We start from the raw sequence: 14,482 nt of genomic DNA on the forward strand, positions 1-14,482 counted from the left end.
TATAAGAGTGACCTGAACCATGACGTGGGACAGTGTTTCTCAACTGGTGGGTTGCAACCCAAAAGAGTTCTGAGTGGGTCGAGGAGTGTGCAAAGAAACTACATCAACATCAAAAAAACAAACAGTAATTCTAAATATTTTTCTGATGGGAGACTTTTATTTTGAAAGACGTTTGTGAAAGCTGTTGACACTTGTCAGAGTGCCTGAGAAAAACCCGTTGTCCCGATTCAGTATCTGCGGTCAGATGACATGTTGTCAGGCTATATGTCAGTGTCATTGTTCTATCATTATTTTCATAATAAAAGTCTCTCACCTCAGAACTAGGTGAAAAACCTCAGAAAAACGAACTTTCCTGTCCTGTCAGGCGTTAAACTGCGCTAGTACCGCACAGTATATCACTTCAGTCTGTACATCACTTCACTAAAGCGCAAAAGAAACTATGAGCATGCAGTGTCGACGTTGTTACGTTGTCAATTAGTAAGACATGAAATAAAAGTAAAGTACCAATAAATCAAATAACTGGTACGTTGTGTGTTAGCTGGGAAGGATTTGCTTGCATGTAAAATGTTTATTCTATTCAGGAGCAGTTTCCATGTTTCATTAACAGTTTATGTTGGTATTGTGTATCGCTCACTATTGTAAATGTTGTTTCCATAACCCCAAAATGCCACTTTATTTTCACTTTGTGTTATTTTATTTATTTTTAAATGACTGTGGTGGCTCATACCAACTTAATTGTATTAACAAAAAAATTGTTTGGGACTAGTCTGTCAACAAAAAATTGGGTCGCAGCTTGATGACCATGGGAAAATGTGGGTCTCATGGCCAAACCAGTTGAGAACCACTGACGTATGATGTAGGAGTAACATAAGCTCAGGTGAGAGTCAACGCCTCTCGCGGTTCAAACACAACTCAAGCTCCTCCCACATTTCTATTTAAAAGTTCTCCTTTTAGTCTTCTAATTTGTTTTGCTCAATGCTCTGCGCTTCCGCGTTTGTCAATACGTCATGACCCGACGTCCAGACCCGGCGCCAGACACAAATTCACAGAGGGCATTACATTTGTTCAGGGGGGCACAAATGAGATCAACCTCATTGCATAATATAACATTAATCGATTATGAACATATGATACAATGATAATGATCAATAGTGCAAATTAATATATAATGTATAATGTAACCTACTGACGCTAAAGGTCCTTGCACACTGAGTCCGAAATTCTCTTCCGAAATTTTCGCATGTTAAATAATAAATACGACATATTGAATGATTCAGCGTTTTGAACGAATCAGTTGAGTCAAAGATTCAATGACCCATTCATAAACAACTGTCTCATTCTTGATGAATCAGCCATTTGAACGAATCGTTTGAATGAATGATTCAATGACTCGCTCAATAAGATCACTTGCATTTCTGCGCTCACTCTCGACAAACCAATTCAAACACATTTTTATTTTTATTCAGGAGATATGTATATAAAAAAAGATAACTTTAACTAAATATTGTGCAAACAAGCAAGGACTGGTGGTTGGGACGTGAGTGACGTGGAGTTGGTGAAGGGAGACAGGCTCGTCCAGGACACTAGTGACTCACAGGGCGGGCCAGGACCCCAATGCCCACCCGTGGCGCCGGGACTGGTCGGGTCAGAGGTCACTCTTCCGCCGGAACTAGACTGAAAATTAAATATGACATCTGTATTGTGTTTAGGGAAGTAGTTTAGCTGTCTTTTGTGTGAGGTTTTAACCGGAGAGAAAAGACTCACACCTGATGGAGTTTCTCAGGGTTTTAAGCACTTCTTGTGATGATCAGATGATGAAATGATTAGGATAAAGCATTGATGGAAATTATCACTGTATACTTTGAAGAGAGACAAAGACAGCGCAGCTTTAAAAGCTCCTGAAAGATCTCGATTCAGCTGTCAGAGTGTCTTCTTCGGCCATTCTCTGTGAAAACTACATCCGCAATCGGCAGTGGCTCTTTCTTCACAGAAATCAGTGATGCTGTTAGAGAGTCACATTTCCGTTCTCTGATCTCAGGTCTGACATTTACCTGCCGGTGCCGGCCAGCGATCGGAGGCTATTGTGATACTCCACATTCAACAATATCATATCTGCTACTGGCGTCTATAAAACTGGCTCTGTAGGTTTGATTTCAGAGGGAACGCAACACAACGGATACTGCCAGGTTTCTGTCATTTCTAAAGGTCAAATGTGATCAGTGAATTTACAGAGAGGCTCTTGATGCACACGTTTTAGCCTGTTTTTCTGACATTTTGCAGAATGGGGTTGCGCTCACCAGCTACTTGAAATGGGGTCACGCAAACACAGTAAACAGAAAAACCATTCCTTCTTGAAAATGAGCTTGACCACTGTGTAAGGAACGGCACACCAGTGTGCATGTCTGTTTATATATGAGTTCAAATGTATTTCAAGAATGAAGACATGTTTCACTTTCACACCTAAAAGCCAATGTAGTCTTACAGAGAGAGAGAGAGAGAGAGAGAGGCAGTGCAAAAAAAAAAAAAAAAAAAGAAAAAAAAAATGGATGGATTTAGCCCAGATGAGAAAATAACAACCAAACAAAACTAAATATTAGATCAAATAGTAAAAAAAAAATCAGGCAAGCCCTAAGGATCAAGTTTTTCCTCATTGAGATCCCGTAGCATGTTTTGAATGTGAAAGAGGAACAGGTTAATATGGGTGAAAGCCGGTGTGTCAACACAACTGTGATTGCTTGGTTATCCTGTCGATGTGATAAGGCTCACCTCTCATGTTTGCAATCGGCCTCAGGGGGTCAAAATGGTGTCAAAAGACAGAATAATTACAAATGTATCAACCCACCCATGCCAAATTCAACCACATTCAAATAAAAATGAACTTAAAATAAGTCAGGTTTTAGCGAGCCAATTAGCTCGATCAAATTAAAAATGCACCTCATTGCCAGTGACCTTTATGACACCTGCATGGTTTAATAAGATTTTGTTGAATAATGTTCAAAAAAGAAGGAGACTATTACTGCTTCTGAACAACAGGTTCATTCTGTAACTGTGGGCATATTTCACCTTAAGGAAAAAAGTAATAAAAAAAAAGCTTTCTCAATAAAATTACTATTGGTTTCACTATAGGTAATTCCAATTTTTTTTTTATTATTATTATTTATTTATTTATCATAAATCTGCCAAAATATGTCATTTTGGTAATTCCACAGTACTTTTCTTTTCATGACTAGACCTTTATATAGATTTATAGTGGCTTATTTTACTGTCAGGGGTACATGGAAAAAAAAACATTGTAATTTCAAATACAAATTTATTTTTACAAACGGTGGTAATCAAATAAATTGATACAACTAACAATTTAGTTAATCTGTGAAAGTGTAATCAAATAAAAATGTAATGATCCCTTTTATGTTTGGCAAGTTTACTGTTTAAACTAAAACATGTAAAAACTAGTGTGATATTCCCTTAACTTAATTGTTAATTGTAAACTCACTTGTTAATTGTATTATTATTAGTAGTAGTACTTTAAGAAGTACATTATACTGTGCAATAGTAATACATATGCATTTTTTAAAATAATTTCTTCAAGTTAGATTGAACTTTTATTATGGCGTGTTGTAATGAAGACCTTCAAATTTCTGTTTTCGTAAACTGTATTTATTATTATTATTCCTATTATTATTATTATTACTTGAAGTACACTCTGTGCAATAGTAATGCATTTCTGTTATAATTTCTTCAAGTTTCTTCAAGTCTAAAACCTTCTGTGTAGGGATGGGCGATACCACTTATTTTGTTTTCGATACGATACAATGATTCTTTGAATTTAATCAATTTTTTTATGGTAAGTGGTTGCACACAATTGATTTTAGCTACATTTAAACAAATGCATTAAGTTGAACTTAATACATTTTAGTTCAATTTAATGCATTTGTTTAAATGTAGCTAAAATCAATTGTGTGCAACCACTTACCATAAAAAAATTGATTAAATTCAATGAATCCTTTTTTTTCAGTGTACTTTCAAGGCCAGTATCGCCGATACCGAAACTTTTACATTTTAAAATTTCTTAAATTATTGAATTACTAAGAGTAAAATGGGTAATGATACCCACTTAAAAGGCAATTTAACATTCAATACGCCTTAATTGGAATTTATTATAATATATTTTTTGTTTACACACAGTTAAAATGTTTACTTGTAGTGGTAACCATGGAAATCTACGAAATAGTTGAACTATGGTCACTGTAATGTTCATTTCCACAAGGGACTGCCAGTGACAGGCTGTTGCACCCATAAAATGCAACTTTTTTTTTTTATTCTGACAGTGTATGTTTTATTTTAACATTCAATTTAATTGCACAGACTATGTAGGCTACAATTTCAATTTGTTTATTGTGAAATAACTCAAACATATGATGTTTTTCTGTCTTCTGTTAAGCAGTGTTCTGGGCTGCGTTTCCCAAAAGCATCAATGTTTTCTTATGACACTTTTGGGAAACGCAGCCCTGTTTGAATGCTGGCAGTGTGTGAACGCTCCCTGTGATTGATTGGTTGTGACTTGCAGCATTTGCGTGTGTTCAGATGAGCAGGAAAATAGTTCTACTACACAATTATTCACTAACATTGGTTATTCATCCAATTCAGTGCATATTGTAGCATTACATGTCTTGTCAAATAAACAAAATAACTGGTGAAAAAAATATATATATTTGAGTATCGATACGTTCGATACTCGACGTCAGTATCGATATATCGATACTTCATCTCGATATGCCCATCCCTATTTCTGAGTGAATCTGATGATAGTTTTCTCAAACGAAATGGTGAAATGCTGCTGACGAGCGTCACACATGTATCAGTGTGTGTGTATAGACGAAACTGAAGCGCTCATTCACACAGAGACATGCAGAACATTCAGACTTCAATAGCAGTATTTTTTAGCTTTGATATTCACAGACACTAGTCCATATCGCCATATGATTCATTGTACAGCCCCACTTTTGATTAATTCGTGGCCAAATTCTTCTTTATACAGTAAGTTCCATTGTGACTGAAATCCGCATTTCCGCATTGTAGGAATCATTGGGGTCTACATGCTATTTGCCATTATTAAAGAGGGTTAGTTGTGTTGGTTATTTATTGTTGTGTTATAAAGTTATAACCATTAATAAGAATGATATGCTGTTAATAGTGGTCCCCTCTCGATACACTCATATATAGCCTATATAGCGCTCTTTGTGGCCATTGAATAGATGCAGCAATTGTTTTAGTTATGCACCAGTATGGAGGTATTTGAAAAAATCATACAATATTGTACCCAATATTGACACCTGTATACACGGATGAAGCGGTACAATGTCCAGCACTAGTTCTATGGCAACCAATCATTATAATCACTGGAAATAGTCATACAGTAGGGTCATGACAACTATGTTATCCAAGAACTGGCTTTACAGGGTACAGCTCTTAGTTGACAGGTAACATAGTTGACAGTTTCACCATTTTGACCATTTTGAAATTTTTTTTAATTATTATTATTATTATTATTATTATTATTTTATATATATATATATATATATATATATATATATATATATATATATATATATATAAATGCCGTCAGAATTTTTGATAATTTCATCAAAACTTCCATGGCCCCCAGAATATTTTGAATATCTGAACATGCAATATATCATAATAAAGAACAGAGCCTCTGCTTTCAAACAACAATACAAAATGTTTTATTTTAGCTTAATGCTGTTATGTATTGACTGACTATTGCAAAAGTGAGGTTCCTTACTGTTATTCAAGTATCTTGCACATGCATTATTTAAAAATTTTTTTTTGTTTTATCAACACTGGAATATGGGAAAGTTTAATTCAAAAAGTAACATTTAACTAGGTTATTTTAGATTAAATGAGTATTCGAAGACAATATTGTGTTCGAAATATCCTCCACAGAAAAAACAAAACAAAAAACATTATATAATGCTGGTCACGTGGATTTGAGATAAACCACTTTTTGTATGTATGGTTAGTAACATAGTTCACAGAACGTTTGCGGACGTAAGAAAAATATAATTTTTTCAGAATTTAAATGAAAATTACATTTGAGCTGCTTTTTAATATAATTAAATATAATATAGATTAACGTTTTTTATTCATTACTTTGAACTTTTTAAGGGACATCAAGGCAATTGCGAGCGAAATGAAACATAATGTTTGTTTGAGGTTATAATATAGATACCCTTAATGGATAAAATATGATTTTTAAACTGAATGACTCGGTTATAAATAAAAGACATGGACACACATACATAGACACACGTCGCATTTACTTATTGTGCTAGTTCATGCTACTCGTGCGTGATCCACATGTATACTTTGTTTTTGAGTGAATAATTTGACAAGAAATACATGCACATTTGTCAAATACAGTAACATTCATTCACTCTGGTAACTCAAATGTACAAGCTGAATAAACAGCTGAATGTCAAAATAAAGTCTTTTCATAATCCCCTCCTACAAAGACTTAAGTCAGATTAAAGTCAATGATGCATCAATATTCTCTGAGCATCAGTTATTAGGTTATGAAATATTAATTATCCAAAATAAATACAATTATTCACAGCTTATTCTGTACAAAATCTGGAACATCTCCACGACAGCCAGTATTTTTAAGTTACTGCTTATAAAAAAAACTTAAAAATATAAGAATAGCAATAAGTCACATCAACACAGCTATGTGAAAGAAAAGTGTAATTGTTTAAGTTAGGCAGAAGAGCATAGGCGTGAATAACTGTTGTGACGTGTAAAAACATTGTGTGGAGTGAATGAGGACAGCCAGAGAATGATGTTCAGTTAAACTAAGTGCTTTCAGTACACTAAAAGCAAATGGACTTGCTTAACTTGAATGTATGATATTAAAGTCATAAAGTAGATTGATTGCTTTTCAGAGCTCTTATTCACTATATGAGACACTGTCACTTTAAGTACAGCCACATTATGGCTTCAATTAAAACTAGACCATATTCAGTCATAAAGAAAAGCAATGACTCGATGTGTCGACTGGCTAGGACTTATCTGTGCATTGTTTTAACTGTAATGTCACAGCAAATATCTCTTCATTTCGTAAGATGTTGTGTCACTAATTCTGGCATATCTGTTCATCGCAGACTTTGTTTAAACCGTCATCTCATTTAGTTCATTAGACTCAAGTGCCTCTTTATTCATGCACAGTTTTGAAGCTCGAAGTGTTAACACTTGAAAGTCGTGCATCACATCACAAAGCTATACCACCATGAATACCATCCCACTAATAAAACTAACACAATTTAAGTGTGCATATTTATGGTCTCCAATAACCCAAAAGTCTTCATAAAAAATGCGAGCTGACATGGGTAGAAGGAATCCTCCAATGTAGCCCCTCACGAGTCCCCTTTAATGTATGAGACGTTCCATTAAAAGGGGAGCATGTCCTCGTGAGCAGAGCTTTTAGGCTGATTAGTTACAGGAATAGAAAAAAAGGACACCCAGTGACCTTCAGTAACACTGCTGGGTGGTCTCCAACATCCTTCCAATACGCACACACACACACACACAGCCAAAGCTCTAGTTGTTTAATATTCCAGCAACAGCCTGTGGAGCCATCTCTCATTTGACATAATTATTATTAGGAGAGAGAAAGAAAAAGGCAAATCTGCATGTTCAATTAGAGCCAGCCTTATGCCAAATAGATAATAACACATGAGATTGGGTAATGTCCTTGATATAGAACCCCTCATTCTCTCAATCATTCACCTTCCCTCTTGTTTGCTCTCCCTCCCGGAGCACTGACGCTAGAAAGACCGGAAAAGCTGCATTTGAAGGAGAGGCAGTGGCCCGGAATGATTAAGAACACAACTCAGGAAAGAACATCTGGATTCTTGACTGGATGCTTGTGAACAATGTGATTTGCCAAGATGCTGTAGAACATGTTCCTGGACCAACACGCTTTGTTGGTACTCGAAAAAAACATTCATATTATCAATCACAGTTCTGCCCTAGCCCTGACCCTAACCCATCCTTGATGTTAAATGGCACTAGTTGGTTGAAAAGAATGTTGTTCCACTCCCCAGACCCTAAGCCTAAAATCAGAAGGCATAGACTTGTTGAAAGTGCTGTTGCAGGCCCTAGCAATAACTTTAATCCAGAGATGTCTAATCATGATCCTGGAGAGCCAACTTCCTACAGAGAGGCCTCCTACAGAGTTTATCTCAAATCGGCTCCAACGCACCTGTAAGTCCTCAAAATCTTGATTAGCTGGTTCAGGATTGTTCACTTGGGGTGGGAGCTGAAATATGGCAATCTTGGAGCAGAATTGGTCATCACTGCCACACCCCTATTCCTGAAATTGCACTGCAATGATTGGTTAATAGGAATGTTATTGCAGGACCTCTCCCTAACTCTATAACCCGAAGGTGTAGCCTGGTTGATTAGAGTTTTGCAGGCTTTGATAACAACTCTAAACCAGGAATGTCCAATCCTGCTCCTGGAGAGCCAACTTCCAAGAGAGTTTAGCTCTGCTCTGCTCCAACACACCTGTCACTCTTGAGGATTTTAATTAGCTGGTTCAAGTGTGGACTAATTTAATTAAGGTTGGAGCTACACTCTTCCAGGGTGTCCTAAACCTTCCAGCAAATCAAAGGACAATGACAGTCAATAGGAGTGTTGTTCCACAACCAACAAAGGATGCTGAAATCCTGTCCCACTTGTGTAAATCACCAATTGAGGATGCTTACAGATAAGGAAATGGAAGATCATGTGAACACATTCAAGCCCCATCCTACAAAAACTCTATACACAGAAACCACCTTTGTCCTCTCCCTTTACATAAGGTCCCCATTTCCATCAAACAACCAAGGCAGGTGATTGCCCTTACACTTGATGATGGAGGAGGACAGTGGGATGCATCTGCAATCCATCCCACAACAGGGGCATGGCGGGCAGGCTAACTCCTGCGGTGGAGTGGGCTGATAGATGAAGCCCTCGTTCCTGGCCTGCCACACACCCAGACAGGGCGAGCTCCATGTGGGAGCAGCAGGCACCATAAGATGATGAGCCAGACTGCAAGGAGGAGACAGGTCACAGTGGCCTCATTAACACCACCACAAATACACACACTTGCCAAACAAGCATCACACTCAATCTCACACACTGCACTGCGAGGATAGAGCTGAAGTGTTTTTTGATCAAGGCCTTTGGTATTTCAGATGATGGGATTCAGGTAATTGTGTTTTCCTGGGGATCAGGGTCAGGGGAAATGTGAATGTCTCTTGCACTGTGGGTGGGATTCACCAGCAGAGGGATTTCAGCCTCAGATGTGTCCTGTCCAGCCGCTGGGCAGTGCATGAAATCTGTTTCATCAGAGGATGTTTATTGCTCTTCTCCAAGGGCAACTATATTTTTTGCCAATTAGCAGAACAATCAATTCCCAGATTGCACACGTAGCTTGCAAAGATATATTTTTGCACATCTGTGAGAACATTGATGAGTTCCTTAAAACAGGATGCAATGATTTGTTAATTGTGATAACATACATTTGCTTACCAGGACATCAACCAAAAATAATCTTTCTCAACACCATGATTGAGTTCTTGACCACCTGGACATCTACACAAGCACTTTGTTGAACATGTTTCTTCACCTGTCCCCCATATAGTATCATGCTTAACCCTCTGGTACTGTTCGTGTGTCGGTCAAAAATTTGAGATTTTTTTTTTCTGAATTAAATGATTGTGCTATATTTTAGTTTGATAATGTTTTATATTTAATATTTTGTACTTCAAGGGTATTTTATTTGTTCCAAATCATGTTTATGCAGTATAATCCATTTATTAACTTTTTGAGCATGGACCTGAAAATGAAACTTCCAACTGATACTGCCATAAATCTTGAATGCTTTGGAGCACAGACTTAAGTTTGGTCTCTTTTTAAATACGACACTGAAGTGATTTAAAAAAAAAAAAAGATGACCTTGAAAAAAGTTATAAAATTTTACTATTGAGAAAATCAAAGCCATACATCTAAACAAGAAGTGTTCCAAATTTGAGGTTGATATCTCAAAAAATGAGCTTTCAGTAATAATGTGCTTGTGCGCAGTACCAAACGCTTCCATTAGATTAAATTTGTTTATTTTGACCGCTAACAATAAAAACAATGATCTTTTTTTTTGTTCACACAGCAAGTGCCAAAACCAAGTTTCGTACCGTTCCGATGAAGTAAAAAATTAGCGAACAGCACCAGAGGGTTAAACTCTAAACTTTGACCAAGGCAACTACTTCTCTGTTGTGGTGACATTTACTTTTTATAAAAAATAGTAGATGGATACTTTAGCACAGCATTCCTCTAAGCCTTGCCATTACTGTTTGGTAGGCCGCTTTCCCTTGCTGTGATGGCTAAAATCATAGCTTTGAGGACTATTGCAGAGCTAGCTGATTGATATTGGAAAGACTTGCGAGTACCCCTTTTTGCAATGGCAGGTTTCCTGTTTCAATTTTCAAGGTTTATAGAGGCTGTCAGTAAAACCCAGCTCCCCCAAGACTGCTTTTTTATCTCATCAAACCAAGAAAGGAATATAGTTCTATTCAGGGGAAACATCAGCATCAGTAATATCCAATTTACTGAGAAAGGAAGGAGGCGGTTGATGTGACTATATAATAACATGCTACATGAAGCTTGGCAATAATGAATATGTGAATAGAAAATCCATTTATGGTAAAGGAAATCAATCTAAATCCAAAGTAAATCAAAGCAATTAATAACGCTTTGATGCAATCTACAGAGTGCAAACAATCACACAAAATTATTCATAGCAGGAAGTGAAGCGTAGAAACAACCTAAGACCTTATCTAAAACTTCAATGATCGCTTAATAGAGAAACCCACAACTTTCAACCTATGTAGAAAGAGAGCGAGTGAAAGAATTACAGTGGCTATCTTTACAATAGTCTCCTACAGACTGCCTGATACAACATCAATTGCTTGTAGTATCACAAAATGCACAACGTCACGACTTTGAATATCTCTAGTATTTTAGAAAGCTCCATTCTAACCTTTCAACTTCATTTTACTGTCTTACAACAATACAAACAGAAGGCTTATCTTTATAATATATGTGTTGCTTGTACATATTTATCTCAAAGGAATTGATATTTACAGTTAACATTTGTTCTCATGTTTTATGATTCAACCATTTGAAGTTCAACAGTCAATTGGATGTCATGGAAACCCACAAAGTCAATTGACTTTCCCATCATTGTGTCTCACATCTCAGAAAAGCCTCTTGGGAATGTGTTTTAGATTTACATCTAGAGTCGGCTGCGATGAAATGCTACAGCTGCTAAGATGATAAATGTAACCTTGGTAAGTCCTGTGAAAAACTGCCACCTCTTTATGGCTGCATAAATACATAACTATGCATGTTAATTTACACACTTTGTTTGCAATTTACTGTCGGATGAACGTCCAGTATTGCTGGCATCAATTAAAAGCACTTTAGTGTTTAATGCAACAGGCTGTCAACAGAAAAACAGCACATCTGCAACACATCTATCATTTATATTGTCCACCATGAATTTATTGGACACATGTTAAACAGTTTAGTCAACCATGAATAAGTAAAGACAACATTTGTGTCCATATCTACTGTGTGGAACCACTAATAGCAATCATAGGAGTTAAATATAACTGGCTGCTGATTACAATGTATCATTTTTTACTCATCTCTCGATTTTCAAAATGGAAAGAATGAAAAAAGGCATTTCTTTGGTGGAGTAACTTCTGGTTTCTGTTGTAAGTTCTGTGGGTATACAGTTATTTCCAAGTAAATCCCAGACGATGTGGACGTCCATGTCCCTTTCTGGATTCCTTGTGCACAACCAGGTTTACTGGATTTACATGGTTATGATGTGCTGACATTGGTTGGTCATAGTTATTCTTTAATTACATTGTGATAGTCTTTTGTAAAAAAACATTATAAATGATAATAATTTACAATAAATAATAACTATTTATTTTATATGATAATGTATTAATAAAGTTAATGCATTTTTTTTTTCATTTTTACAAACTAAGTGATGAGTCTGAAGCTGTATCTGTACAACCTGTATTTACTTATTTAACTTGCAATATTACTTTTCCCTTCGCATTATAATGCAAAGATCATAGCAAAGTTGAGTATTAATTTTGATGTACTTGTTCTTCTGTGGAATGAAATGTTCCCTTACCTTCAGAATGATGGGACAGGGTCAGAAGGCTCACGCAAGAGGCACCAATTCCTGATCCAAAAACAGTGATGCGATTGGAATCGCCGCCGAAATAGCCAATGTTCTCGCTTATCCAACGCAGAGCCTGGATCTGATCCAGAATCCCATAATTCCCTTTAGCAGCCTGGTCTCCTGTGCTGAGGAACCCTGTAACACAATGAGCACACATGGCATTGAGAAACCTGCAGTATCTGAGGGATCTTCTTAAGCCTCTTGTCAGACAAATTCATGGATTTGATCTTGTTTCACATCGTTTGTGCAATGGATTTGAATGATACTTCACATTGGCTATCTGAGGGGAGGTGCACTTTCGGACTTTTTGCCTGGTAGATGATAAAACGAGTGGATAAATCCCATAGACTCACTTTGAATGAGGGACTCAAGGCATATCTTTAAGCTAAAATATCATAGAGACTTCATACAGGAATCAGCTCTTTTGATTTTAAAACCTCAGCAACAGCACAATTTTTTTTCCAAAACACTCTGAATACCTTGGCAAATGCATAGCACTGCCTGGCAACCACAGCAACTCACATTTTCTTTATAAAATGGAAAATATTGTTATTGTATTATTTTGCACCATTATAAATACCTAATAAAGGCAAATGTAGAATACTGTGCTGATAGTATGTTGACCAATCATTGCACTCAACCTGTATTTATATAGATAATTATATAGGGATGCACGGATGAATAGGCCAATAATCGGTATCGACTGTTTGAAAACAGCCCATGATGAGGGCCAATTATATCCTGTCAATTAAAAGGGGCGGGAAAAATTCAGATTGCAATTCACACTGTGTTTGAAGAAAATCTCTGCTGTTGTATTTAGGGCTGTCAAAGTTAACGCGACAATAACGTATTAACATTTAAGATTAACATATAGCGATGTTAAAGGAGCATTGCGTAAGTTCTGAAATTTCTAACCGTTACTGACACCAGTGGCCGTTAGAGAAACTGCAGCCAGCCTCATGCTCGTTCTCGGTGCGCACGCTTGTAAGAGCACGACCACAGCAACCAGAGAGTTGCCGCAGCAACCACAGACAGCTCATTGAGATTCACCAGCACGTTTACAGAGGTAAGAAAAGTTACAGTACTGTAAGGTTATTATATAGTGGGTGTCTGGATTGTGCTGGAGGCTGGTCGCTTCTTTTCCGTCCGCAGAGTCCATTTGAAACACTACTGCTGTTTACTAATGGCTGCCGTACGGATGTAAGCCCAAGTAGACGAGAACGCGCATGACGTCACATTTTGTGAATTTCCGCCAATTCGGACCCGACTCCTCCACACACAATTGAGCCTACAGGCTGATAGAGGCAACCGTGGTGGACAGTCAAGGTGTCATTCTTTCTATTACATTATGGTTGGCTCATAAATGTACAAATGAAAACTCTATCTTAAAGATTTTTTTAAGTAAAAACCTACACATAGCCCCTTTAAAGCTCTATTTGACCCAACAAATCACCTGTAGTTCAAGCCAGGGTTGCAGGTCTGCGATTTTTCCCTACATCAAACATAATTTGTATCACTTCCAATCCAATCGCAAAGAGCATTGAGCTTCACTTCTGATAATAAGAAACAAAGTCTCAGCTTTCAAATTCAGTCCATTTTATCACGAAAATCGAACAATAAAGGGCATTTTAAATGTGACATTGCTGTACATGACTGTAGCGCCTCGGTTTAAGCAGTATTAGAGAGAAATTTTGTATTGGTAGTTTTGTATGAGAAATTATTTACAAATGTACACAACAGACAGAGATTTCCTAGCGTGGAATAGAGCAACAACAATGAAACAATGTTAATCTACATGTTGCCTCCCAGAAGAGCTATTATTAGAGCTGGTGACTGGGAAATGAATTTTCTGATACACAGAGGCTAAATGTTTTATCTGAATTGCTTCCTGTCTTCACTCCAACAGTGGATGGTTAGCTTTGACAACCTGACATCTCTAGAGGGAAAGCCTCAAACTGCAGGGCTGGTGTTAACATGTGTGCCACTGCGTTTTCGTGCGAATGCGAGAGAAAACCAGAGACTGAAATAGAGAAGGGGAGAGTGGGCGAGAGAGATAAGAGGGGATTCACTAAACAGCTGTGCGACATTAGCATGTAGAATTTCGGTGCAAACTCCTGGGTTTTATTCACTTACCACCTGCAAATTCAGTTGAAGCAGGCAGAA

General features: G+C 37.1%; 1 protein-coding gene across 3 annotated transcripts in view; it reads right to left on the bottom strand.

Annotated features, from left to right (window-relative positions):
- The window catches only part of nlgn3a (neuroligin 3a), a 202,478-nt gene that overhangs the window by 62,538 nt on the left and 125,458 nt on the right, over positions 1-14,482 (bottom strand). For all 3 annotated transcript variants that reach the window (XM_079891895.1, XM_079891893.1, XM_079891894.1), the window contains one exon: positions 12,269-12,454. In XM_079891895.1, the coding sequence (XP_079748021.1) occupies positions 12,269-12,454 (186 nt within the window). The remainder of the gene's footprint in view (positions 1-12,268; positions 12,455-14,482) is intronic.

Source organism: Squalius cephalus, assembly GCF_949319135.1.
Source record: "Squalius cephalus genome assembly, chromosome: 14".
Taxonomy (NCBI): Eukaryota; Metazoa; Chordata; class Actinopteri; order Cypriniformes; family Leuciscidae; genus Squalius; species Squalius cephalus.